The 26,286-nt window shown below is 61.2% G+C and overlaps 1 protein-coding gene across 1 annotated transcript in view; it reads left to right on the top strand.

Annotated features, from left to right (window-relative positions):
- CFAP45 (cilia and flagella associated protein 45) overlaps positions 1-22,413 on the top strand; it is a 33,622-nt gene extending 11,209 nt beyond the window's left edge. The window contains exons 2-12 of the mRNA XM_055334162.1: positions 4,157-4,282; positions 6,856-6,995; positions 9,007-9,151; positions 9,370-9,540; positions 10,427-10,605; positions 12,216-12,345; positions 15,806-15,952; positions 18,097-18,210; positions 19,179-19,372; positions 21,758-21,982; positions 22,311-22,413. Of these exons, the coding sequence (XP_055190137.1) occupies positions 4,157-4,282; positions 6,856-6,995; positions 9,007-9,151; positions 9,370-9,540; positions 10,427-10,605; positions 12,216-12,345; positions 15,806-15,952; positions 18,097-18,210; positions 19,179-19,372; positions 21,758-21,982; positions 22,311-22,389 (1,650 nt within the window). The 3' untranslated portion in view covers positions 22,390-22,413. The remainder of the gene's footprint in view (positions 1-4,156; positions 4,283-6,855; positions 6,996-9,006; positions 9,152-9,369; positions 9,541-10,426; positions 10,606-12,215; positions 12,346-15,805; positions 15,953-18,096; positions 18,211-19,178; positions 19,373-21,757; positions 21,983-22,310) is intronic.
- Positions 22,414-26,286: the final 3,873 nt, after the last annotated feature.

Raw genomic sequence — 26,286 nt, 5'->3', positions numbered from 1 at the left:
GAGCTGAAGGCAGATGCCCAATTGACTGAGCCACCCAGGTGCTCTTTTGAAGTGCAAATTAATCAGTGAATTGCACTTAGGCTAGGCTTGTGGGCTTGAGGGTACTCAGATGGGATTCCCCGTGGAAGGTCCACTCGGGGCAGGGGTCGGCCTGCTGACCAAGGGCCCCTGAGAGCCCTTGGACAGGACTGGGCCTGCGGGCACCTTTGAGAGGCCAGTGGGCCAAGTTAGAGATCTCGGCCCTTTGGCAGGATGCGTGTGTGTGTGTGTGTGTGTGTGTGTGTGTGTGTGTGTGTGTTGCTGCTCACTAGCTTTTAAGAGTGTTTGGAGGAGTGGTGGGAGGTGCTGGTGGCGGTGGGGAGTCAGGGGCTCAGGGTGAAGCAGATTTCCAGGACTCTTACAAAAACACTGAATAACACGGTCCTCCAGAAGGAGGGGTGGGCGCTCACTAGGAAGCCACCTCTGGATGGCGGCCCCCCATGGCCAACCTTGTCTCCCATTTGAGGAAAGGAGTGTGCCCTGAGTGGATCATGCGGTAGAAGGCAGGTGCCTGGTGCATGGGCATCCCCACCTTCTTGGCAACCAAAGTCCACAGACAGGGAAAGAGCTGGAGGCCTGCATTTGCCAGCCCGCAGTGACCGTCTATGCAAAATGGGAACTGGATCGCAGCGGGGAGAGGACGTCCAGGAAAGGACGGGAAAGGTCTTCTTTGTCCAGTGGACAGGTGTTACGGTCACGTCAGGGAAAGTCCATCGCTGTCTGCGCCAACCCAGTGGCAGCTCGGTCTCGCCGGATTTGAGCTGCACGCACTGGATCCGGGGCGCCCAGAGCTGCGGTGTGTAAGCGCTGCCCTCTTCCGTGTCCAGAGTCAGGCAGCAGGCCCGTGGCCCAGTTTTGTTTTCAAATAAATACAGTGTGTTACCTACACGAATAATTACCTACTCAACTGCAGGAAATCATTCACTAGGGGAACCATCTTAAGATAATAATGCTCACCCCGCATTTCTGTTCAACCTTTTTTTTTGGCGGACATTCATTTAATAGGCACTCGCGGTGCGTACCCTCCAAACAAACATTTTCGCAGGAGCACTTACCTGTTTCTTCTAATCTGCTTTCTCAAAACTTAGGGTATTATGGAGATTGTCCTCTATCTATGACAGAGTGAAACTCATCCCCTTGACAGCTGATCTTTCGGCACCGGGAGTCTCTCCCCAAATTCCTAGCAGTGGCCAAATTCCTGCGGTCCTGGGGTGGGATGGTATTTGAAGAGAGGGAGTCAGCTAGGTCAGCAAGATGAAAATATCAAAGCCGGGCTGGCTGGCATCTTTATCCATCCCCCGTCCTCATCTTCCCCAGTTGGACTAGGCAGGCTGGTGGCCAGGCGCTGCCCACCCTGGTGGGCATGTTTATTGGGTCACACGCCAGAAGTAAAACTGGCCCTTCCCTTCCTGAAAGGAGCCTTTGGCTACTGTCTCTGGCCTAGAGGGATCTAACTTTCCATTTCTGTTTGGTTCTTCATTTTTTCTAGTGCTTTTACATAGTGACCTCCCTAATCCCCGTAGTTACTCTTGGCAAGAGCGGCCCTGCTAGCCACGGTGCGTGGCTTGTGGCTTCAGAGTCAGCATTTCCCCCAGCGAGGCTTCTCAGCCACCCAACCCTAGAGAGCTCGGTGCTTCCCTCTGCCCTGCCCGGTGGCCACTTCTCTGTGGTCATCTCTTTTCCTTCCTCTGTTCTGACTTCTAGGCTCAGGCAGTACAGTATCTAGGCTCAGGCAGTACAGTATCTCCTGGACCTGGGTACGAGGGTGCAGGAGAGAGGCGACTGGGTCTCAGCCCTGCAGGAGCCCGTGGGCCCAGTGGACACCTGAGCGAAGGGAAAAGCGGCAGGAGCGCTTGGAAAGAAGCAGGAGAACACACGCACAACCACAATAATCCTTCCCATCTGTATCCCAAAGCCTTCTCACTGTGTTATTTGCCACAGTGATTTGGAAAATGTGGAGTTGGGGAGTGGCCTGGAGTCCGGCTCCTTCGGGGAAGTGGCCCGAGGCCCTCGAGGGGCTCTCGCGCTTGGTTTCTCTCATTCATTCTTCAGCAAATGCACGCTGAGCTCCCACTGTGTGCGGGCATCACAGCTGTGTGCTCCCTGCAGAACTCACACCTGCCTGCTGATCCAGGGTCTTCCGCCTTTTCCCTCCCGATGCTTTCCCTCAGTCCCACCTGCGGAAGGTTCTATTCATTTCATCTTATTCTATTTTTGGTGGAAAGGGGAGCAGTTGCTCACCAGAAACTACAGAACAGCCTTCAGAGCCTGTTATTAGGCCGTCCTCGGGGCTGCTATATTTACCTTTTAATAAACCCCAGCTTTCCTGCTCGGCTGTATGGCTGTATCGGGGCTGCCCAAGGCCCTACGGGGAGGCTCCCACTGTAAGCCTCTTGCTGGCGGGGCCAGGAGTGAGGGGAACTGCACACACAGCAGCGCTCACCTGGGGGATAATCTCCTGATTTCGCGGGAAAACCTGGTGCAGGTGCAACAGGTGCCGGGTGTCTGGTCGGGCAGGGCAGATCCCAGAGAGCTTTCGGAACACGCTGCCCAGGGACACCCGGGGGGTTCATGGTTGAGCACCTGCCTTGGGCCCAGGGTGTGACCCCAGGGTCCTGAGATCCAGTCCCCTGTTGGGCTCCCCGCGTGGAGCCTGCTTCTCCCTCTGCCTGCTTCTCTCTCTCTCTCTGTGTCTCATGAATAAATAAACAAAATCTTAACAAAACAAAGCAGAACATAGCATCCAGGGGTTAGTGACCTGAAGCTACCGGGTCCATCTCTCTCTCCCCTGTTCCCTTGGCGGCTGCTGATTCCCAGGCTTGGGAGACCCCAAGTGTGTAGCTCACGCCGCCGAGATATCCCAGCTTAGAGAACCTGTGGGGCAGGTTGGCTCCCCCGGAGGGAGATTTGGATCAGCTTTAGAGTAAACCTGGAGCTGCTCCGAAGTCCTCACAGGAGCCACGTCCTGGAGACAGCCTTGTCTCAGGGCTGAGCTGGGTTTGGGGAATGGAGGTGGTTCCGGTGTGCTCAGTTGCAGGTGACGGAGCTGGAACTGCAATTTAAGGACGGGGGAAGGGGGCAGGTCCCTAGGGGATTGTGGAGAGCCCCCCCCCCCCCCCCCCGGCTGGGAAACTGTGCTCAGAAGCCCCGCAGCTGCAACCGGAGCCAAAACCACAAGGCAGACATGGCCTGGCAGGGACCCCTGATGCACCGCTGCAGGCCCAGCGCTGGCAGCTCTGTGGGGTGCGGCAGCCTTATCAGCACGGCCCCAGACGCTGGGTATGGCTGGCCCAGCTGCCTCTTGGCCTCCGGTTCAGGGCCTCTGATGGTGAAGCCGAGGCCCTTTGCCTGGGCTCAGAAGGCGCGTCGCTGCTGTTCCTAGCGTGCGTAGCCAGCCTTGGGCCTTACGTCAACTCCTTGGGTGAGGAATTTTCCAGATATAGGAAGACACTGGTTGGTTAAAAGCTGTCGGGCACCTGCTTTAGGTGTCCCAGGAGTGGAAGGCACACAGTGGACCCCGTGAAGCAGCTTTCTGATAGCGGGGGCCATCACTCACCCTCCACCCACCGGCCTTTACTGGGCGCCCACCATGTGTCAAGCAGCGGGAAGGTGGTTTTCCATCCCCTGTGTCCTCCGGTCCCTGCAGTAACCTTGAGAGCTCGTGGAGACATGGAGGAGGTCAGGTCGTCGTGTTGGTCGTGAAAGGCAGCTCAGAGCTAAGGCTGATTGGCCTGGGGTGCAGAGGATGCTCCCTCGCTGGGGAGGCCGCGCCGATGGCCTCACAAGAGAGCATTGTGGTGGGAAACTGGGACCGGGAGGACAAGGCGTCATCCTCTTGCCATCGCCTCCCTCTGTCCCGTGCATGATGGCCTGGCCTCCTTCAGCCCGGGGACGAGGAGATGCTCCTCCTCCCTGAGCTAGTGTGCTGGCTCCGACCCAGAGGACCCCCTGCGTCTGCGGCGCATCTCCTACGTTGCTGGGTTACCGCGCTTTCCCTCCGTGGCCATCCCACACGCCCACCCGCTTCTCCCCAGCGCGGGCTGGATGGTGTGCACTTGCCCAGGGCCTAGAAGACAACTCGGTGCTGATGGCCCGAACTTTCTGCCTCTCCCTGCAGCCGCTAAGCACCACGGGCGTCCTGAGCTCCTCCTCCACCACTTCCAACAGGTCGAGGAACCGGACTCGCTATCGGACCAAAGCCGTGAGCTCCGAGGTGGATGAGAGCCTCTTTGGAGGTGCCAAGGTAACGCTCGCCAGCCACCCCCCGCCCCGCCCTGAGAGCTGGGCCCTGGAGGCAGTGGCCCAGGCTGGTGTCGCTCAGGGTGACGCTAGCACCGGGCAGGCCGTCCCCTCTCCCGGGTGGCTCTCCGAGGGAGACTGAGCAACTGGACCCACCCAGTGGGGCCCAGGTGAACAAGGGCGCCTGGCTCTCTCCACCCCTGCAACCTTCATTTAAAATCTGTAGTAGCATCGAGGGGGGCCCTGCTGCAGGGAGCAGATGGCTGCCCAGTGGGTGCCCCAGGATGAAGACGTTTGAGGGCTGCCAACTGAGCTCGCAGACGACCCTCTGTCCAAGCGCAGCATCGGAGAAAACCACGGGTCCTCCGGGGTGTGTTGGCTTTGGGAACCCCCCAGCAGGTCTTCACGGGCAGTGTCGTCCCCACTGGGAGGCAGACAGCATATTCCGGGCAGAGAAGGGGGGCTAGCTAGAGCACGCCCCGGAATGTTCCATCACATGGCAGGTGCAGAAGGCAGGGAGACAAGGAAAGAACGGGAGGGGGACGTGGAGAGAGCACAGCGAGAGACAGAGGGACAAAGGAGGGGACGGGAAAGACTCCAGGAGCCGTGGGAGCCCTGGGTGCACCCCTCTGAGGCGGGCAGGCGGCAGGAGGCGAGCGGACGTGTGTGCTCCTCCCTGTCCTCGCCCTGAGCCCAAGAGGACTTTCCAGGGGTGCCGGGGTGCTCAGTCTGCTGAGCGTCCAACTCCTGGTTTGGGCTCCTGTGTGATCTCAGGGTTGTGAGATCGAGCCCACCTCCTCCCTCCTCTAGCTCCGCCCCGAGGGGTCTGTTGGGGATCCTGTCTCCCTCTCCCTCTGCCTCAGCCCTCACTCCACTCGCCCTTTTCTCTCTCTCTCTCTCGTAAATAAATAAATCTTAAACAAACAAACAGGACTTCCCAGAGGGTTCAAGACGGCTCCTTTCTCCATCCGGTGACCCCATCTGCTGCAGGTTTCCTACCCATAGGGAAAGAACCAAGGGAACGCACTGTCACTTATGGACAGGTTTTGTTTGGGCCCGTGGGGTGTCTTCCAGGGACAGAGATGAAGGTCGGGAGGTGGCCGAGGTCTCCAGCCCCAGGGGCAGGCGGAGACGCCCCCCCATTCCTGCCCGAGTCTTTGGCCCTATTGCTCCGGTGGGGGGGCATCTGGAGTCTCTGAGCCGGCAGCAGGGGGCAGAAGTGGCTTGTGTCACGCCTGAGTCGCGCCCCCCTGGAAGCAGATGGACGCCAGGTGGCAGCAGCACGCTGGGGACCCTCGAGCCGAGTGAGCTCCGGACCAAGGGATGTCCGCTGCCAAGGCCTCCCCCTGCTTCCACCCCGGGGTCACGGTCGCTGCGTCCACGGCAAATCATATTCTCTCCTGTGTTCAATGTTTTCCCGAAACAAGTGGTTTCATTTTCTTATTATTTGACTACTTCACGGTTGGAACATTTTGGGGAAAAAAAATCGTGCATTTAATATGCATGCCAGCTAGCTCTGACTCCAGGACTTCCTCACCACCTTCCATGTAAAGGCAGGTCTCTAACCTCCTCTGTATGATTTTGGAGGGGTGGGGGGGGTGGACCAAAGTAAGTTAATCATAAGGAAGGATTAAAAATTCTGAATATCACAGATTGGATGAGTCTGTAAGAAATTGTATTATCTGTCACCGCGGTGTGGCCCAAGGGAGATCATGATTTCTTCCTTCCTAAGTCATGGAGAGAGGAGACCCCAGAGACCCCAGATGTTCATTCCTGATGGTTTTAGGTCAGGAATGGACACACACTAGCCATCCCCATCCACCCATCCATCCATCCGTCTATTCATCCATCTGTCCGTCCATCCATCCATCCATCCGTCTGTCCATCCATCCATCCGTCTGTCCATCCATCCGTCCATCCATCCATCCATCCGTCCCTCCGTCCATTCCTCCATCTGTCTGTCCATCCATCCATCCATCCGTCCATTCATCCATCCATTCATCCATCCATCCATCCATCCATCCGTCCCTCCGTCCATTCCTCCATCTGTCTGTCCATCCATCCATCCATCCGTCCGTCCGTCCGTCCATCCATCCATCCGTCCGTCCATCCATCCATCCATCCGTCCGTCCGTCCATCCATCCATCCATTCATCCATCCATCCATCCATCCATCCATCCATCCATTCATCCATCCATCCATCTGTCCATCCATCCATCCATCCATCCATCCATCCATCCATCCGTCTATCCATCCATCCATCCATCCGTCTGTCCGTCCATCTGTCCGTCCGTCCATCCATCCATCCATCCATCCATCCATCCATCCATCCAGGGTATTTGCAGAAGGCACGGAGGAGCCTTGTTTCTAGAGGAGCTGGTCTCTGTTGAACTCATGCAGCCGCGTTCAAGAGCAGAGCACGGCATGGCTTTCTCTGTGCCCCCGCAACTCTCGGCAGTCCCGCGGCCTGGGCCCCGGCCAGCCTTCTGTGCCCCTGGAAGGGTGGAGGGAAGGGGGGGCTACCCTTGAAGAAGTGGGGATTGACCAGCTTCTAAGCTGTCCTTCCTGACCCTGCAGCCTCTGGCCCAGAGTGACAGTCCCATCGTGCTCCTCCGAGATAAGCATGCCATTCGGAAGAGTCTCACTGCCCTGGGCTTGGAGCACAAGCCGGAGACCATCCAGCTCATCACCCGGGACCTGGTCCGGAGCTCATGTGAGTGCCCAGGTGCAGCACCCTGGCCTCGCGTCCCTGCCTGCACTTCTGCCCAGATGTGTGCTCTCTGGTCTCATCCTCGTGGTTCGGCCCCGCTTCCATCCTCTTCATCACCGCTGTTTGAGTCCTCACTCTCCTTCCTTGCTGTCTTGGCCTCTCCTGTTTCTGCCCCTCTTGTCTCCGTTCTTGGATCCTCGACTTCTTCCTGTTTCCCGAGTCGGGGCTGCAAGGGGGCCCCACACTGCCAGAGGGGCCCTGCTTGGTAGTCCTCTCTGAGCCGCCCTTCGAGCTCCTGGTGAAGGGCAATGGTCCAGATGAGCCAATTCCTGGCTGCAGCAGGAATCTGCAGTAAGGGAAGCGGACCGGATGCTAATAGGCACTCTCAGGCCACAGGATGAAATTCCTGGGCTCTTGGGTTCCTTTGCGATTGACTCAGCTTGGCTTCCTGGCTGGAGCTGCCCCCTTGCGCCATGGGTTAGGGTTAGCTCAGCAGCAGGAACTGTCCTCCCAGCTCTGGACCCTCTGATGTCTGTGTCATCGGGCTGGGGCAGTGTGGCAGGGACGCAGCTCCAGGAGTGCGGTCCACTTAGCCCCTGTAGCAAATAGCCTGGCCGGCTGTGTCCCACAGCCACTTGTGGGGGGAAGGAAGGAGGGAGGGGAGGAAGGAGAGAAGGGAGGAAGGGAGGGAGGAAGGGAAGAAGGGAGGGAGGGAGGAAGGGAGGGAGGGAGGGCGGGAGGGAGAAGGGAAGGGGGGAAGGGAGGAAGGAAGGAACAGAGGAAGGAGGGAAGTGAAGAAAGAGGGCAGGGAGGAAGGGTGGATTCCTTGGGGGGTGGCTAGTCCTGCTGTCTCAAGCAGGTGAGTCCTGGTCGCTCTGGCTCCCAGGCTCCCAGGCCCAGCCCTGGGTCCATCCACTCACTCAGGCCTCCTCCCGGACAGCCCAGCCCCCACCCCCACAACACGCGCACACACGCACGCACACACACGCACGCACACACGCGTTTTATGAGATGAGGTTTCACTTCCTGCCTCAGACCATCTGCGTCTGGCTGCTGTGTCCCTGTTAAACGGCCTCACCCAGAAGCAGCGTGATTCCGGCCCCTGCTGCTCCTGCCTCCATCCTCTGTGCCTGCCAGTTGTTTGTAATCAGTATAATTAGCTCTTGGTTTGTTGAATGCGCTGGGCTGGGCGGCTCGGAGGAGAGGTCCGCAGCCATGCCTCTGACTGTTGTTTATCAGAGATTTTAATTAATATTTAGGGTTCAAAGCTTCTCTCCGGGCCGGCCGGACAGGACAGGGATGCTTAGGTTTCTCACAGCATCCGTCTCAACCTTGTCTGGCGTCCCCCTTGCCCTCTTTATGTCATCCTTGAGGAATAAGCTCTTATTTATTTATTTTTTTAAAGATTTTATTTATTTATTTATTCATGAGAGCCACAGAGAGAGGCAGAGACACAGGCAGAGGGAGAAGCAGGCTCCCTGCGGGGAACCCAATGCAAGACTCGATCCCGGGCCTTGAGCCGAAGGCAGATGCTCAAGCACAGAGCCACCCAGGGGTCCCCCACTTTGTAAAGTGCCTTTTGCCACGCTGGTTTGGGCTCTCCTTCTAGGTGCAGCAGGGCGCCGGGGCTGGGCGGCCAGCAGAGTCTGCATGGGGGGGATCCTGCACACAGGCCGTGAGAGCAGAGTGGGGGGCCTCTGAGGAGCGGGCTCTCCACGTGGCTGGGGGGATTGGCACGTGTGCCCATGGGGCAGGGTTTCTGATGGTGGCGCAGGGAAGGTGACCTCCGCGCTGGACCCATCAGCAGAAGCCTTTAGGATCTCTCCGTGTGGCTGGTCCCTTGGCCGGGACCCCTCCTCCCGGGTGGGCCTGCGGTGCCGCGGGGGGCATCTCCTGCCGGCAGGGTGACACTGTGGGGCGCTGGCCATGGTGAAGGGGGGAGGAGGGCAGAGCCCCGGCTGCAGCGCAGGGCCGAGGGCTTCCCCGCTGCTCCCCACTGATGGTGCATCCCCCCGCAGCGTGCCCACCAAGGATCCCTCCGGGGAGTCCCTCATCATGAGCCCCGAGGAGTTTGCACGCATCAAATGGGCATCCCACGTCCTGACCAGGGAAGAGCACGAGGCCCGGGAGCAGGCCTTAAGGAAGGAGAAGGAGGCCATCGTGGTAGCTGCCCGCCGGCCCTGGTTCCGCAGGGGGAGGGGAGCTCTGGGAGGGGGGTGTGTGTCTAGGCCTGCGTGGACACCAGACACGGCACAGGGGGGCGTGGGAGCAGCAGAGAGCGGCCAAGAAACTCTGGTTCTCCCAGCTGGTGGGTGAAGGCACATTGGGGTCGCAGCGGGTGGCCTTGGTGGCCCGGCAGCACCCAGGACACTGTCCCCTAGGATGCGGTGACCGCCCGCAAGAAGGTCATGAAGCAGAAGGAAATGGTGTGGAGGAACAACAAGAAGCTCAGCGACCTGGAGGAGGTGGCCAGGGAGAGGGCCCAGAGCCTCCTGCAGAGGGCCAACAGCCTGCGCCTGGAGCAGGAGGAGGAGCTCAAGGACCTGAGCAAGGTGCCCTTGGGGCTCCCTCCTCGGGGCTTGGCCTCGCCCCCCCCCCCCCCCGCGTCCTAGGGGCAGGATGCCCGGGGGGGGGGCAGGTGAGGGGCTGAGGTCCCGGGGGTACTGGGGACTGGCCTCGCCGCCTGCCCGTCACTCACCCTCCCTGGGCCTCACCTCCCGTGTCCAAGGAGAGCGGTGAGGCCACCGCGCAGGGTGACGGCAGTGTGGCCCTGCCTGCCCTTCTGTCCTGGTGGCTCAGTTGTGGCCGCCCGGATGCCCCCCAAGGCGCTTCCAGTAGCCCAGAGCCTGAGGTCTAGTTGGGGGCCCGGTTTGTTTCTCATTTGCGTGTTGTTCCCTTCCCAAGCAAGTGAACCCTGCCGACCCCCACCTTGTCTCCCAGGCAGATGCGGCCTGTGCCTCCTTTTGCTTTCCAGAGCTTGCTCGGGGCTGGCCATCCCCTGGTGTGTCACGTCGGCTCTTCCAGCCTAAAAATCTAGTGGCGTGGCCTATGCGAGAGTGCTTTAGTCTCCCTGAGGAGTAGAATGCAGGGTCTAATCTTGGGGCTCGTGGGTCCCTAAGGGGGACCTTGAACCTCTCAAGTTTTCTGGAAATTCCATGTGTATGTATGTAGGTGCATCCTGAGGACGGAGACCGGGGCTTCCCTCGCATTCTCCAAGGGTGACCCATGACCCCCAAACACGAAGACCCGGTACCCCGAGAGGGGCTACTGTGGCTTCTCCTTGCACAGAGCGGCGTGTGGCGGGAGCCCAGGAGGAGTTAGCGTGGCCTGCGTGTGGCCGTGCATGTGTGGTACCCTGCTCTCCCCAACTTCCGCGCCCCATGGTGCGTCCCTCCCTACCCTCGAGCCTACAGTTGGTGCCACCGTGTCCCCCCCCAGATCATCCTCAATGCCAAGTGCCACGCCATCCGGGATGCCCAAATCCTGGAGAAGCAGCTGATTCAAAGAGAACTGGATGCGGAGGAGAAGCGGCTGGATCAGATGATGGAGGTGGAGCGACAGAAATCGGTTCAAAGGCAGGAGGACCTGGACAGGAAGAGGAGGGAGGAAAGAATCCGGTAAGGAGCTGGTTTTGGCGTCTCCCTGCGGTCATTCCCACGGGTCCCCAGGACCGGGCGGCCTCATGGAGACGTCGCCCAGAGAACTGCAGGGCCTCACGATCGCGAGGCTGCTCCCTGCACGGTCACGGGTGCTTCACAGTCCAGCCGCGCAGCCTCGCGTCCCCCCTCCCCGCCCCCCCCCGCAGCCCCCCCCCCCGGGGCCCCCAGCACCCAGACTGCGCTTTTGTTGTTCCTTCTGCTTTGAATATTCTCCTCTTTCCTTTTCCCCCTGGAAGACGCTTTCTCTTCTTTTAGCCTGTGGCTTTGCTGTCACCTCCCCTGGAAAGCGGCAGGTTGGCGGCTCCCGTCCGCGCCTGCCACGTGGGGCTTGGCCTCTGGCAGGACGGTCGGCGGCTCCCTGGCCCTCCCTGGAGGACGCCGGCCTGTCCTCCCTCCTGCCCTCCTGCAGCTCCCGCGCCCCCACTGCGGTCGGACCGCGGCAGGTGCTTCACACGCGTTAGGGTGATAAAGTCAGTTCCCGTCCTTTTGCGGAAAAGGACAAGTAAATTTACCGGAGCGGGTGAATTACCGAATCACAGTGTCCCGGGGCCCGAACACCCACTGCTTAGTGTGCGTTACGCTGTCCCCCTCTGATGCCGCCGCCCCGAGCTAGTCATCCCTGCACATCCAGGAGGCTCCCGGCAGGCCGCGGTCGGCTCCCTGTAAATGTGAATTTAATGGCTAAGTGACTCTTCATCTTCTGCATAAACAGCTCCAATTAAAGAAAAATCTCTGCCTCGTTAGGCCGCCCGAAGGCTCTGAGCTGGTCCTTACACGGAGCCCCAGCCCTGCTCCCGGACTCCTTTGCTCATTCCTCCCGAGTATTTCATCTGGAGTCAGGAAGCCATTCAAGGGCTCCACCTGGACAGGACTCCCCTCTCGATCTCGCCCTGGCCCGTGCCTTCTCTCATTCCCGCAGCCTTTACTCATCCGTCATGGGGTCTGGATGCTTCTAAGTTTACAGTCATCCCGACCACACACGGGGAGTCACCAGCATCGCTGACTGTAGGCTCCGGTTCTCTGCTCTTTACTGTCGAGCTGGGGCATCGCTGAGCCGAGAGGCCTGCTCAGCGCCAGCCCGTGCACCCGCGCTGCGGGAGCCGTGGCAGGCGGGACAGGGCCTGAGCCACACGGCGAGGAAGTGGGCGTGGGAGGCGGGTGGGACACGGGACACGGCACCAGCCGACGCCCCTGGGCTTTCTAACCCCGTGAAGCTGGCAGAGGACGTTAGGTCCCCGTGACTGTTCCGGGAGGGCTTGGGAGGTCTTGGGATGTCGGAAGCTCTTTACACATGGCAAGGCAGAGGGGCAGTGCATGTGTGGGGCGCACTCCTGGGCAAACGAATGAAGAAGGGAAATTTCAAGGGGGGGCGCTTGGAAGAGAGAGAGGACGGCCCCCTCACGCCCCTCGAGAAGGACTTTGGGCTCACGAAGGGGAGCGCTGTTTGCAGGGCGCTGGTCAACTTTGTCCCCGGGGACGCCTCCCGTCTTGGGGGTTATTTGGGTGGAGGTGGGGGCAGAGGCACACGGACGTGGGTGTCTAAGCCCCTGCGCTCCTGTTCGTCCTAGAGGAAGACGGCACATTGTGGAGCAGATGGAAAAGAACCAGGAGGAGCGGTCGCTGCTTGCCGAGCAGCGGGAGCAGGAGAAGGAGCAGATGCTTGAGTACATGGAGCAGCTCCAGGAGGAGGATCTAAGGGTAACAGGCCAGACAGACAAAGCCAAATTCCATCAGCAGCGGCGACCCAGCTCTCCATGATTTGGGGGTGCCGGGGGTTGACTGCTTTCCCGTCAGGCACGTGATGGTTTCACAGCACAGTCGCCATCAGCCTCTATCACGGTGTTGAACGTTCATTTGGCCACGGCGCCTACTGGGGACCAAGCAGGGACGTGGACAGATGTTGTCCCCCCCTCCAGCTCCACCCCAACCTGGGGACTTGGGGTCTGAGGTCAGCACACCCGCGGGCACGGACACAGAGGGCAAACGCAAGCTTGTGCTTTGCACGCGTACCTGCAGGGGTGCTCGGTAGCCTTCCCGCAGTCACCGAGGGGTGGGACGCACAAGGCAGACGGACAGCAGCGTGTGCTAGGCCCGGGCTCCCTGCTGTTCCCTCAGCGTGGTTAGCTGTATGGAGGAACCAAACCATTTCCCCCCCATTATGTCTAAATAAAATGAGTAGACGTACCCGTTGCAAAAGAAATGATGGCCTTCCCGCCCGAGCTAAGCTAAGCAGACGCAGAGGAGCCTCTGTTTGCCTGCCCGGGTCTGTTGCGAGGCCCACGGGCCCCCCTGCACCAGGAGCCTTTGGGGCATTTATTCTCTTTGCCTCCCTGAGTGTTTTTTTTTTTTTTTTACACCTTTGAGAATGTTTATACCCGCAGCCAAGCTGAAAAACTTGCGTCTCCCCCAGCCGTGCCTCCCTCACATTCCATGACTGTGACGTGCCTTAGTGGCTCGTCCCTTTGAGGGGCACATACACACGCGGCAGCGAGTTGCCGATATCCTGACACGTTGCTTCTAGGGGCTTTGGCCCCCATCTCTGCAGAGCAGAGGCCTCCTCTTCCCAGGCATCAGTACTGTTATCACATCTCCTCATAAAAAACAGACTCCAGTCACATCGTTTAACACTTCATCCACAGCCAGATTTCCCCAATTGTTCCAAAAATGCGTTTTCAGTCGTCTTTTTTCTCCTATGCGAAGTCCATTCCACGTCCCTGCCTTGCAATCACGTAAACCTCCTTCGTCTGCTTTGACCCAGAAGAGTTATCTCCTTCCTCCCTCCCTTCCTGCATTTTTTGGCACGGGGGGGGGGGGTGCGGTGCTGAGGCCCCCAGGCCACTTGACTTGAAGAGTGTCCCCCATTCTGACCTGTCAGGTTATTTCCTCGTGGGGCTTGTACTGTTGGAGTTTTCACCCCTCCCCCCCATTAACGGACTTAATGGACCATTAAGTTGGTCCATGGGTGTCATCTCCTAGTGATTGGATGGTGGGGGGGTGTGTGTGCCTTGAGGGTCCAGGGACAGCCTCATAGTTACACAGTGTTGAGGGCCCTTCGAGGAGCCAGGAGCGAGGAGGAGGAAGAGGAAGAGCACCTGGAGAGTCAGGAAGGGCCGGGGGGGGGGGCAGGTAGCTCGTGGATTGCTCATGGAGGGGGCCCGGGGGCCAAGACGCCAGAAAGCAAGGGAAAGAGCCAGGAAGGGGAGGTCTGGGCTCAGCATGCAGGGAAGGGGCGGGGAGGGAAGACTGGGACGCCTAGATTGTAGGAGGGGGACTTGGTGGCTCACTGACACAGTCCCAGGTGTCCATGTGTCAGCACTGTGACACGGTGTGTGCCATCGTTCTGTGGCTGTCTGGATGGGCACTTCCCAAGGTTCCAGGAAGTGTTGTTATCAGGCGACTTTAAGGTGGGAACCTGTGTCCCCCCAGCTCAGACCTGCCCCATCACCTCGGGGAGGTGGAAATTAAGTGAACCACCAAAACCAACACGCTGAAAAGCAAGTAAATAGGCGAAGAAGTCAGCCAGTCAATACGCGGCTGTGTCTATGTTGTAGACCAGGGGTCCGCAGGTGCGCTGGTCAGTGGCCTGAAACCAAGCAGGGGCACGCACGGGCACGCATGGGCACGCACGGCAGGCCTAGATCTGCAGGCACCGGGCAGCGGGAGTGGGGGGGGGAAGCAGGTAGAAAGGAAAGGAAGACGGGGGAAGGGGAAGCAGAGGGGAGAGTAGCTAGGCCAGGGGGGAAAGGTGGGGTGAGTGAAGAGGTAGGCAGGGGAGAGTGAGGCGGTGCCGCAGCCATGACTCACGCACGCAGGCCTGCAGCCTGCAGGCCCCGGGGTAGGGGGGCAGTCAGCTCCCTCTCCCTAGCCCTGAATCATGGCTGTGAGTCAAGTGAGTCAAGCTCCAGGAGAGCCAGCCCAGTTGCCTCCGACGCGTCAGGGCAGAGGCTGGGGTGAGGGCTGAGGATGGGCTGGAAGTCCAGGGGGGCGGGCAGAGCCTTTGGGAAGTGGATGGAGCCGGAAGCAGCGTGTGCGTGTGCGGGGACTTGATGGCTGGGGGACTTGATGGCTGCAAGAATTTGGAGGACGGCAGCGGCTATTGGCGGGGGCGGGGGGTGGGGATGGGTAGGCTGGCTGCAGGACATTCAGCTGTGGGACCTGAGAATGTGCAAGCTCGGATGTGCTTGCAGGGGCTTCGAAAGGCTCAGGCTCCTTCCTTAGAAGGGATCTTGCCACACCAGTACCCTGACCTCCGTCATGCATCGTCTTTCCCCGTCTACCATTTTTGTTCTCACCTTTTCTCACAGGCCACTCACTCTGGTCCCCCCGCCCCTTCCCTGTTTTAGTTTGTTGAGCATTTGCTGTTTTCCTCTCATTGGGCTTCACGTTGGCAGGGAGGACAGGGAGTGTGACACGGTCCTCGTCCTCTGGTGGCGGCGGGGGCCAGATAAGCACACAGGAAGGAATGAGGACCCACAAGGCCGCGCACAACCAAACCCCAGGAGGTGTGGCACCGTCCTGAGTGCGGAGGGGACTCAGAGAGGACGAGAGGACTGGACGTTGAGGGGTGACCTTCCAGAGAGGATTGGACCTTTAACTTAGAAAGACCAGGTTTCAAAATTGTGGCTCTGGAGTTTGTTAGCTGGATGGCCTTGGGCCGTCACGTCAAGTCGGGGCCTCAGTGTCTCCATCTCCATGAGGCAGATAACAGGTTCTACCTTTCAGGGTTTGGGGGCATATTTGGGTTTCGGAGATAGGCTATGTAACGTGGCCAGAGAGTAGAAAATATTCAAGTAGGGCAATACTTTATTATTTCAAATCATCGCTATTGACTAGAGACTAGAAGCTAGGGCTTGGCTAAGGAAAGAAATTGGAGGCAGGAGGAAAGACCAGGAACAAGGGGCAGGACTTGGCGTGACACGTGGAGACACCGGGCGGAATTTTCAGGGTCTCCATTTCCCCGAGAGCTCATAGAGGTGACCGTGTCAGGGCCGCCACCACGGCAAGTGGGTGCAGACCCGGCCATTTGGCTGTGAGGGGCCACTGGTGGCACTTGAGAGAGCTGCGGGGCTGGGGGGGCGGGAGCGGGCCGCAGACGGCGTCGGCGGGTCTCTTGGTCTGGGCCCCTTGGACTCAGAGGCTGTCTTCCCTCTGACGGCAGGACATGGAGCAAAGGCAGCAGCAGAAACTGCAGATGCAAGCGGAGATCAAGCGCATTAATGACGAGAGCCAGAAGCAGAAGGCAGAGCTGCTGGCCCAGGAGAAGCTGGCGGACCAGATGGTCATGGAGTTCACCAAGAAGAAGATGGTAGGTTTCTGAGGCCCGGGACTCGGGGCCACGAAAGGCACCCGAGTCAGGGGAGAGGGAGGCTGAGATCCAGGGGCTCGGCAAGCCACGCGTGCGTTCCCCAATTCATGCCCCTCCTCCTCCTCATCTTGGCCAGTCCGCTGGTTCTTAGCAGACACCCACATTAGGGCACTACGTCCTGTTAACACCTTTGATTAGAAGCTGGATGAGGGTCAACTGCAGGCCGGGAGGGAAGTGGAAACTCTCGGGGAAAGTACAGTTTTGCGGATTCCTCACGGCTTTGTGTAATGACGCCCCCAGGAATCATGGGGCACCAGCTCCATAAACTTTTTGTGAAAATTCCCAGATCGGGAGTCCTGTACTGGGTGCTAGATTCTGAACGTAGGGCTTTTCTGTTCGCTGCTGCCGCCGGGGAAGCCGGGAGCACAGCGTGGGGCACACGGCGACAGGGAGACGCCGTGCGGACTTACTCAGCAGCCAGTCTGAGTGGCGGGTGATTGGGGTCAGCGAGGACGGGAGGGCAAAAAAAGCTTCGCAGCCCAGTCTAGATGGAGTGAACGTGGGATTCAAAGGGGTGGGAAGGGCTGAAGGTGGCACGAGCATCATTGGGTCCCTCACATGTTGGTTCTCCCGCCTCCCCCGTGAATCCTGAGGCTCCCTGGTGACAGAGAGCACAGCATACTTCTCCGTCGCGGGGATGACGGGCCATTCCAACAGCAGACCACAGCTTGGGTCTTGGCTTTGGCTTTCTGGGTGGGACACGCAGGCGACAGAGCAAGAAGGCAAGACAGGACCAGGGCGGTTGGTGTCCAGTTGGGATCACGCAACTGCCATTGGTTGGGTGCTTAGACTGTGCACGGGCCCTGCGCCAAGTGCTTTCCGTGTGGTCTCCCCGCGCCAGCATGACACTCGGTCAACCCGACTCCAGGTGTCCCACACGCTTCACCCTGCGTCCAGTTTGAAACTGGGCCAAAGGGACTGTGGAGTGCGCGGAGCTCAGGTACAGTTTCCCTGGACGGGCGATGGTGGTGGTAACGAGCCACGTGTAGGAGCCGGGGAGCAGCTCTGCTGGCCGTGGTGCTCACGGTCCATGAAGTGCTGAGGAGACGGGGAGCTGCGAGCAGCTGTCGGGGGACACCTGGCACCTTGCGCAGAGCCGGGGCGTGATGAGGAAGGGGAGCCGGGAAAGGGCTCCAACTGCAGAGGGGCTCGGGCTTGGGCACAGCCACAGCCCGCTGCAGGGACCACGTACACCCCGAGTCCATCTCTGAACCCACCGTGGTCTCTGTTCTTGCCCCGTCAGAGCCACGGGCAGGGGTGGGTGCTGGGAGCCTCCAGACCTCCCTGCCCGGCCATCCAGGGCACCGTGGAACCCAGGCCGGCTTGGCCACACGGCCGCCCGTGCGCAGCTCGCAAGCAGGCAGCTCGCCGGGTGGCACGGAAGACTGTGCAGGGAGAAGGGCGGCCACGGGTCCTTCTGGATGGGGGATCACGCTTCCACCCAACTCAAGCCGTTAGTCTCATGACGACCAAGAGCGGTGGTTGGGAGGCCGGCTTTGGGAAGATCTTAGGGGTACGTCCCGTCGCTCAGAGAGGTGGTAAGGGGAGCTAACTGACGGCTGCCAACCACAGGGGGACGGCCCAGAGGCGCTGGGCCACCTGCCCGGGGGCTAATGAGACAACTTCCACCTGCCGCACTTTACAAGACAGGCAGGTGCCACAGTGGCTCCTTGCAGAACCGTGGCCCAGGAGCCTTGCGACTTAGACGTGGTCTGCACTGTGGTGGGAGGGGCGTGAAGGCTGGGCCTGGGATGCTGGCATTCAGGTCCTCTTTGGTAGTTGACTGGCTATGCGATTGTGGGCCAGACTCTTGACGTGCGTGAATGGCAGCTCCCACACCTATAACACCCGTCTCACGACACGTGATAGGGGCCCTCTGGGATCATGCAGGAGGCAGCGATCTGCAAGGACGAAGCCGTTGGTAACGTTGCTTGGCTTTATTCGTGCATCGCTAGATATTTTGCCCTGACCTTGAAAAGAGTCAAGGAGCAATACGGGGGGACATACCGGATAGACCACGCCAGGGACTTTGCTCCTCTGCGAGGCTGGGGCAACGGGAGCTACAAGACCTCTGTCTCTGGCAGGCTCGAGAAGCCGAGTTTGAGGCTGAGCAGGAGCGAATACGGAGGGAGAAAGAGAAGGAGATCGCCCGTCTGAGGGCCATGCAGGAGAAGGCCCAGGACTACCAGGCGGAGCAGGTACCTATCTGGTCTCGGCTTCCCGGGGCCTCCCCGGCCCCCTTAACCACCCTGACAGCCTGCAAACCGACCCGAAAGGCAGGCGTGCAGCTTACCTAGGCTTGAATGGTCTGGGGGTGCAGGGAGCGTTGCCTCCTGTGCCACGGCTACGAGGATGGGGCAGCGCGTATGTGCCCAAGGTCCAAGGGGAAGGTTTTGGCTGCTATGTAAAGAGCTTTTGACCTTAACTAATCACTGAAATGTGGCGTCTCCAGCATTAGCAGTTTTTATCATTTTTTTTATTTTTTAAGAATATTTTATTTATTTATTCATGAGAGACACAGAGAAAGAAGGAGAGACACAGGCAGAGGGAGAAGCAGGTTCCCTGCGGGGAGCGCGATGCGGAACTTGATCCCAGGACCTTGGGGTCACGCCCTGAGCCGAAGGCAGATGCTCATCCACTGAGGCCCCATCATTAGCAGTTTTTATTTTTTATTTATTTATTTTTAATATAGTTTTTAATTTTTATTTATTTATGATAGTAACACACACACACACACAGAGAGAGAGAGAGAGAGAGAGAGAGAGAGAGGCAGAGACACAGGCAGAGGGAAAAGCAGGCTCCATGCACCGGGAGCCCGACGTGGGATTCGATCCCGGGTCTCCAGGATCGCGCCCTGGGCCAAAGGCAGGCGCTAAACCGCTGTGCCACCCAGGGATCCCTCATTAGCAGTTTTTAAAATGCAAAGCAACCGCAGGACCTCCTGGAGGTGTTGGAGGGTTAGGGGAAGACTTGGGGTCGGTGGTGAGGGAGGTCAAGCCGAGAAGCTGCAGGGTGTCTTCCAAACACAAAGTTGTCCAAGGTTCCACGTGCCCTTTCCTGCAATAACCTTGCCAGAGAAATTCGCGGCTCTCCTTGCGTCCAGGGCCTGGTGGGCGCCCAGGTCGGTTTACAGCCTCACGGGGCTCCCCACCTTCTGCTTTCCCAGGATGCCTTGCGGGCCAAGCGCAACCAGGAGGTTGCAGACAGGGAGTGGCGCAGAAAGGAAAAGGAAAACGCGCAGAAGAAGGTGGAGACAGAGGCCAAGCTGCGCAAAAGCCGGCTGGAGCAGGTGGCTCTCAAGGAGCACGCTCTGGCTGTTCAGGTGCAACGGGACCGGGATGAGTTCGAGAGGATTCTTCGGTAGGTGGGGCTGAGCCCCTTGGCTCCCTTTCCTCGTGCTGTGGCAGGGGTGGCCTGCACGGTGTGCCGAGGGGCTCGCTGGCCCGTGCACGGACGGACGTGCTATCGTCTTGCCGGGGACAGCGCAGTCCTCCCTCCTCGATGGACGGAGCTGAAGTGTTCACACACGGGGATTCAGAGCCAAGAGGTGTCTGAGCAGGGGTTTGGAAAATAGCACCTGGACTTGTCTAAGGAGTTGGGTCTTACTGGGATTAATTATCCTGGAGGATTGAAGGCGTCAGTCAAGTGCGCATCTGGCCCCTCTGGGGGCCCCCGGCCCGTCCCCACTAGCTGCAGCGCCCCTCGGCTCAGTGGCTTTCCCAGCCCTCGAGGGTCGCGCCTCGGTCTCTGGAAACCTGCTGCAGGAGGCAGCTTCCTTAAGGGCCCCGCGGATTCCGCCGCCGGGCACCAGCCTGCCTTCCGGTGTCTGCTCTCTCCGGCCTCCGTGCCCTCGGACATCTGTGTTGCCATCAGCAGGACCTCATGCACTGGAGTGGACAGAGACTGGGGTCCTGCTCTTCCGCTGACCCATTTGTCCCTCTGTTGCTTCGTTTGCCCGGAGCCCGCGCCTAGCCACTCAGCAAAGTGCGACCAGCCCTTCGGAGATGTCGAGCTTCTCCTGATGCTCTGGGTTAGCATCTAGACCTGGTGTCTCCGGGGCCATGTGACCACCAGGGCGGGTGTCTTCAAGCGCCAGGAGCGTCTCTGCCTGGCCAGCAATCCAGCTTTGCCTACTTCTAAAGCGCGGCCTCCCCGATGGCCTCTGTACTCGCTTCCTGCTTCTGGAGGGAGGCCTGCCACGGGCCTGCGGGCTAAGCAGCCCCGGCTCCCCTCCCCCCCCCCAGGTCTCCTAAGCCCTGGGCCCAGGCTCCACCTCCACAGATGCCCTGGAGCGGGGTGGGGTGAGGCCCCAGGCAGCAGAGGGGCCTGGAGGCTCCTGGGTCGGTGACCTGTAAGGTGGCCCCAAGGTCACGGCCCCAGCCCCGTGAAGGGCTCAGGCTCTTCCCATGCAGATTTCCCACTGCCTGCCAGCCCAGAGGCCCCCGAGTGACACATGTGGGCTCCCGCTTCCACCCGCTTCCACCCACTTCCACCCTGGTGGGAAACAACAAGCACCGTTCTCTACGTAGGAAAAGATAAGGGCAAGGCGAAGGGTGAAGCTTCAGCTATCACGGAGGTGCCTGAGCGGCGGCGTTTGGAGTCTCGATGGAGACGGGAGGGGACATCGGTGGGGGTCTCCTGAGGACTAGGGGCCCCTGGAGGTGCACAGGAGTTACTGAGAGTCGAGTGGATGTGGTTTCTTGGGTCTGGGGAGAGGGCTGGCCAGAGGGAAATGAGTAGGTGACAGAGCTTTGGGGAGCTTGGCTTGGGGTACCAGCACCCTCAGGGCGGGGGAGCAGGTGAGGAATCTGCGCCCGAGATGCCTCCATATGTTGGTTACGCCGAGAAAGAGCTAAGACGATAGCTCAGAGTGGCCCAGCTCAGCGAGCGTTTCCCCCGAGATGTGAATACATTTTATTCGGGGTTTTTTGGAGCCTGTCCGGCCCTTGACCGCTCTCCCCGGGATATTGGGGCCCACGAAAATCCCCTTGGGAAGAGGCTCCTACGAGGAATTTGCAGAGCGGGCGCATTAGGAGCGCTGAGCGACACGGGCGCCAGCTCCTGCCCCCGACCCGTCCGCAAGTAGGAGAGCCAGCCCTGCTCGCTGCCAAGCGTCCCCTCTGCGGTTGCGTTGTTGCCATTATTATTGTTCGTGGGAAAGAAGGAAGAAAGGGAGAGAGAGAACGAGGGATGTCTCAGGACAGGCTAGGGGCCTGGAGCGGTGCATCGTTACAGGAGAGGAGTTGGGGTCATGGCTTCCAGCGGGTGAAACCCCAAGTACAGGCCAGCTACGTAATTTGCGGGGCCTGGTGAACTCATGAGAATGTGGGATCCCTTGTTTGAAAAGGAGTAAGAATTTCTTTTTTAAAAAATATTTTATTTATTCATGAGAGACACACCGAGAGGCAGAGACGCAGGCAGAGGGAGAAGCAGGCTCCATGCAGGGAGCCCAATGTGGGACTCGATCCCGGGAACCCGAGGTCATGCCCTGGGCCAAAGGCAGATGCTCCCCCGCTGAGCCCCCCAGGGGCCCCTAAGAATTTCTAAACAGCGCCTGAAGAGCATTAAAGCAAGCGTGGGGACCCATGCTCCGGGTGCCGGGCCTGGCTGAGGCTGAGCTCGGAGCCGCAGAAGTTGGGGGGAGTGTGCAGGGCCGGGGTCTCTGAAGCCCCCTCAGCAGGCTCCCGGGCCTCTCCCCGCTGGCCGCCCCGCCCAGGCCATTCAGCAACCCCGTCCCCCCTCCAGGGCGCAGAGAGAGCAGATTGAGAAGGAGCGGCTGGAGGAGGAGAGGAAGGCCACCGGGCGCCTGCGGCACGCCAACGAGCTACGGCGCCAGGTGCGTGAGAACCAGCAGAAGCAGGTGCAGGACCGCATCGCCACCTTCGAGGAGGGCCGGCGCCTCCAAGAGGAGGCCCAGAAGCGGCGTGAGCGCATCGATGACATCAAGAAGAAAAAGATCGAAGAGCTCAGGTGCGCCCGCCTGCTGTCCCCAGGCCCGAGGGCGGGGTGCATGGGGGGCAGGGGCCCGGGGCGCTGACAGGTGCTCTGGGAGGGCCCTTTCTCCGGACTGGAGCTCGCACGGGCCGTTCCGCCTGAGGGGGTTCCGGAGGAAGGCTCGGGGGCCCGGGCTGCCCGGCTGTCTGGGAACGCCGAGGCAGGGTGCTAGGCCCGCAGGGGAATGTGTTTGGGGGATGGACTGTGGGAGCGGGGGTGGGGGTGCCGTCCCCAGGTCGTGTGAACCCACCCGAGGCCGGCGCCCTGCTGCCCCCGTCACTGCTGCCCCGCGATCCCCCCGCAGAGCCACCGGCCTTCCTGAGAAGTACTGCATCGAGGCTGAGCGCAAAGCCAACATCCTGCCACCTGCCTCCGTGAGCTGAGGGGTGCTGCATGTCCCCAGGGGTGCCCACCTGTGGGGCACAGGACCTGCCCAGGCTCGGGGTGTCCGTGGTTGCCGCTCACCGAGACATTTTAGTTACAGAATAAATTTATTCTACTTCTTTAAGGAACAGCCCAGCTTTCCTGGGGGGCTGTGGCCCAGGGGGCGTGGGGGTGCTGAGGTGTGAGCCAAGTGGGCTACAGGGGCCTGGGCCGCAGGCGGTGTGATGCTCGGCGGCAGAGGATGCAGGGTGCTCGCGCTCCCCGGGCTTTTGGGGTCCCGAGGGATGCTGCCTTCGTGTCCACCTGCGGCGCACCTGCTCCCGGTTCGGGCCCAGCTCAGGGGCATTTCCGGGCTGGGGGCTGGAGCTGTGCTCTCAGGAGGGGCTGGGGCTGCAGAGGCCGGGCTCCTGCCGGGCTCCCGCCCGCGACGGCGTCGGCACCTGTGCAGGGGTGGCATCAGCACCCGGGCCCACCCTCCGCCCTCTCGGGCCCCGCAGGCCGGGCCGCAGCACAGACACCCGGCGTGCCCCCGGCACACCCCGGGCCCGCCCCTCACCCAGGCCGGCCGCCCCCTCGCTGGCCCCGCGGCCCCTGCTGCCTGTGGTAGAAACCTCCCGTGTTCCCCGAACGCTCCGTCCTTCATTCGCTCACTCGGCCCTCTGGGGGCCGCCTTGGCTGGGTGCGGGACCGGGCTCGACCGGCCCGCCCTGTGGAGCACCCGTCTGGGCCAGTCTGCCCCCCGCCCCCCCCAGCTGCTCCCCACCACGTTCCTCGTGCCTTTAGGATTAGCCTCGCCTCCTGGAAGCACCCCGATGACCGATGACGGCTCTTTGTGGGCTGCAGCGCTGGTCCAGGGAGGAGCCGTACGCATGCCCCGGGGGAAGGGCTTGCGTCCTGCTCCCAGCCCCACGGTGTCACCCTGCCCCTTGCATGCTCCAGAGCCCAGCCGTGCCTCCCCCATGGGTCCTGCTCCCCAGGAGGGCAGAGGGCAGCTGCTGGGCGCGTCCCTGGTGTTTTCAAGGCCGGGTTATAAGGGCCTCGGGCAAGAGTCCTCTTTTCATAGGACCCAGGGAGAGTGGGCAGGCCGGCCGCTCCCGGTGCTTCCTCTTCCTCTGTCCGAGGAGCCTCCCCAGGCTCCTCCTCCACCCGCCTAGCCCCAGCAGACCAGCTGCAGGGGGTCTCCCGCCTTCCTGCTGGAGCCCCTGAGTGGGCCCCTCCTACCTGGGAAGCTGCTCCCCCTGGCTGGGAGGGGTCCCCCGATGCGCAGCACCAGCGTTGCTGCCGGGAGTCTGGTGCTCCTGTGGCTGGTGCATGTGCTCAGCCTCCCTGGGAGGAGCTCCAGGCAGCTGATGCCTGCAGGGACCAGCAGGGCCCCTTCCCTGGTGCAGGGGACCCTCCTGCCCAGAAAGCCAGCGGGACCTTGGTGCCTGGAGCCTGCCCCCAGATCCGCACCCGAGGCCCCCACCTCAGGGCAGGAAAACGGGCCTCCCTGGAGCGCGGGTCGAGGGCAAAGGGCGATCCAGGCCCATTGCTGGCTGTGAGGCCGCTTGGAGAGAAAGGGGCGACAGAAAGCAAGGCTTGCATTCTGCGGGGCAGCTGCCCGTGAACCCGCAGGGGTGCGGGGCCCAGCACTGGTGACCCGGCCTGGACCTGGCAGGGGCTGCGGCCACAGGGCGGGCTGCACGAAGGCCTGGCCTCGGAGCGGGGGCTGCATCGGGTCTCTGAGCGGGTGAACACGATTTGGGGGCGAGTGTCCCGGTTCTGTCCTCACGGAGGCCCCCCCCCAGCCCCCTGGGAATCTCGGAACTGGCCCGTGATGCTCCAGAGAGTCCGGGTGCTCCTCTGGGGATTCCTCAACAGCCCTGCCTGGCTCCCGCAGGCTTCCGCCCAGCCTGAGTCACCCATCAGCAGCAGCTCGGTTCCTAGAAATGGGACATTCCTGGCGGCCTGTGACGCACACCGCCCGGGCGGGGCTGCACCCCTCATGAAGCCCCCGCCCCCTCCCTGCGAGGGCAGCGGGGACAATGACGGGGAGCGGTCCTTGGCGTTAGTGGGGGACTGGGGGGTCAGAGCCAATGGACTTCCCTGAGGACTTGGGCCCCGAAGCTCGGGAACAGCAGCCTCACCTTGTTGCCCGACACTGGGCCTTGGGGTGGGCGGTGTGCTCCTCCCGGGGGGGGGGGGGGCTCGGTTTTCCCTCCTCTCTGGGGCGGAGGGGAGCTCTGCGCCCTTGGCCCTGGGGGTGGGGGTGGGGGTGGGAAGCTGCAGGGGGGGCAGCGCTGGGGAAAACCGGGGGTGCCGTTTGGTGCATTGCGTGTGTTGCCGTAAAGATGTTAGGAGCTTGGGAAATAAAACAGCTCACGCCCAAGCTGCTGACGTGGGGGTGCCTGGGGGACGTGCCGGCGGCCTGGCCCCTGTCCTCGGGTCCTCAGGTCCCCGCGGAGTCAGCCTGGGCTGCTGCAGCCTGGCAGATCCGGTGGTTCGGCCCCAGTGCGGGGCCCCGGGTCAGGTCTACAGGCGGCTGCCCCCCCGGCCCGAGCCCCCGGGGCCCCGCTGCCTCCCGCTGCCTGCACGCCCCTGCCTGCCCCTCGGTGCCTGCTGCCTGCGTCATGCTCTGCTGTGGCTCGGAGGCGGCCTCACGCCTTTGCACCTGCCCAGTGGAGCGTGACTCAGCAGCCTTCCCTGGTGGCCAAGCCAGGCTGTGCCTGACTCAGTGGGGTGCTGGGATGTCCTCGCACCCCCCCCCCCCCCGAAAACCTCAGCATCCCCATGTGTGACTCTGGCCGCAGCTCGGCATTAATTGGTCTCAGTAAAAGCACTTTAAGGCGTGGATGAAAGCAGCTCAGGGAGTTCAAAGCCAGACAGGGCTTTTGGGGTGAGAAAGGGTGGCAGCCGTCTGGGTGACAGTGGAGGGAGACTCGGCGCCGGGTGCGGGAGGTCGGTGTGCAGGCCGCGCAGCTTCCCACTGCTCTTCCTTTCCGTCCCTTGTCCCTCCCTCCCAACCGTTCCTCCTGGGGGATGGCTCCCTGCAACCGGGGGTCTCCTCCTGTCCCGCCACCAGGCGACCTGCCCCATCCCTGTCCCTCCCGCACGCCGGGAGGTATAAGGCCCCAGGTTCCCTGGAAGAAGCTCGTTTCCAACATCACAGAAGCCCAGAATCCCCGAAAAGGCTAAGTTGCTCTTGATCTACCTGCCTTTCAATAGTTAGACGCCCCCTTCGCTTCCAAAGCGCCCCCCACCCCGCCCCCCTGCCGATCGGGTCCCTGCTGAGCCACCTCTCCTTGCATCATCCGCGTGTCCTCCTGCGGGAGGCGTGGCCGTCACCTTGACGCCCTTGGGTGGCCTTGGGGCCGGGACAGGGAGACAGTTGAGATTTTTGGATGGCTTTGTCGGGAGGCTTTCCTCCTGGAAAGAGGTGCCAAGGGGGTGGGTGGGGAGAGCGGGAGCAGGTGCCCAGAGATGCTGAGCCGCTGTGTAGGGCCCCTGGGGAGACGCCGTCCCTGGGCTCGTGGGGTGGGCTCCGCAGCGGAGAAGCTGAAGTCTGGAAAGACCCTGTGGTGCTCGGAGCTCCTCTGTGACTCCTAATGCCACGACGGGGCAGTGTGAGCTCGCACACCCTGGGAAACGGGGTGCTCAGCACCTCGTAAGGCAGCCCTGATGCTCGGCATGTCTTCCTGCCGCCGAGACCACCCAAACTGGGCCAGGCAACCCTTTTCAGCCCACACCCTTCGGGGGTCTCGTGCCGCCTGGCCCCCACGGGCCTCCCCTGAGCATTGTGGGGTCGGGGGGCGTGTGGGAAGGAGGAAGCGGGGCCGGGGCGGAAAGCAGGGACCCTCTATCCCTCAGGCTGGGCCTCTAGGCCTCCTGGCAGCCCGGCCTCCTGGGCCGCACCCCCT

Source organism: Nyctereutes procyonoides, unplaced genomic scaffold (assembly GCF_905146905.1).
Source record: "Nyctereutes procyonoides isolate TBG_1078 unplaced genomic scaffold, NYPRO_anot_genome, whole genome shotgun sequence".
Classification (NCBI taxonomy): Eukaryota; Metazoa; Chordata; class Mammalia; order Carnivora; family Canidae; genus Nyctereutes; species Nyctereutes procyonoides.
The sequence above is the reverse complement of the archived record's forward strand: the minus strand, read 5'-3'. Positions and strand labels throughout refer to the sequence as shown.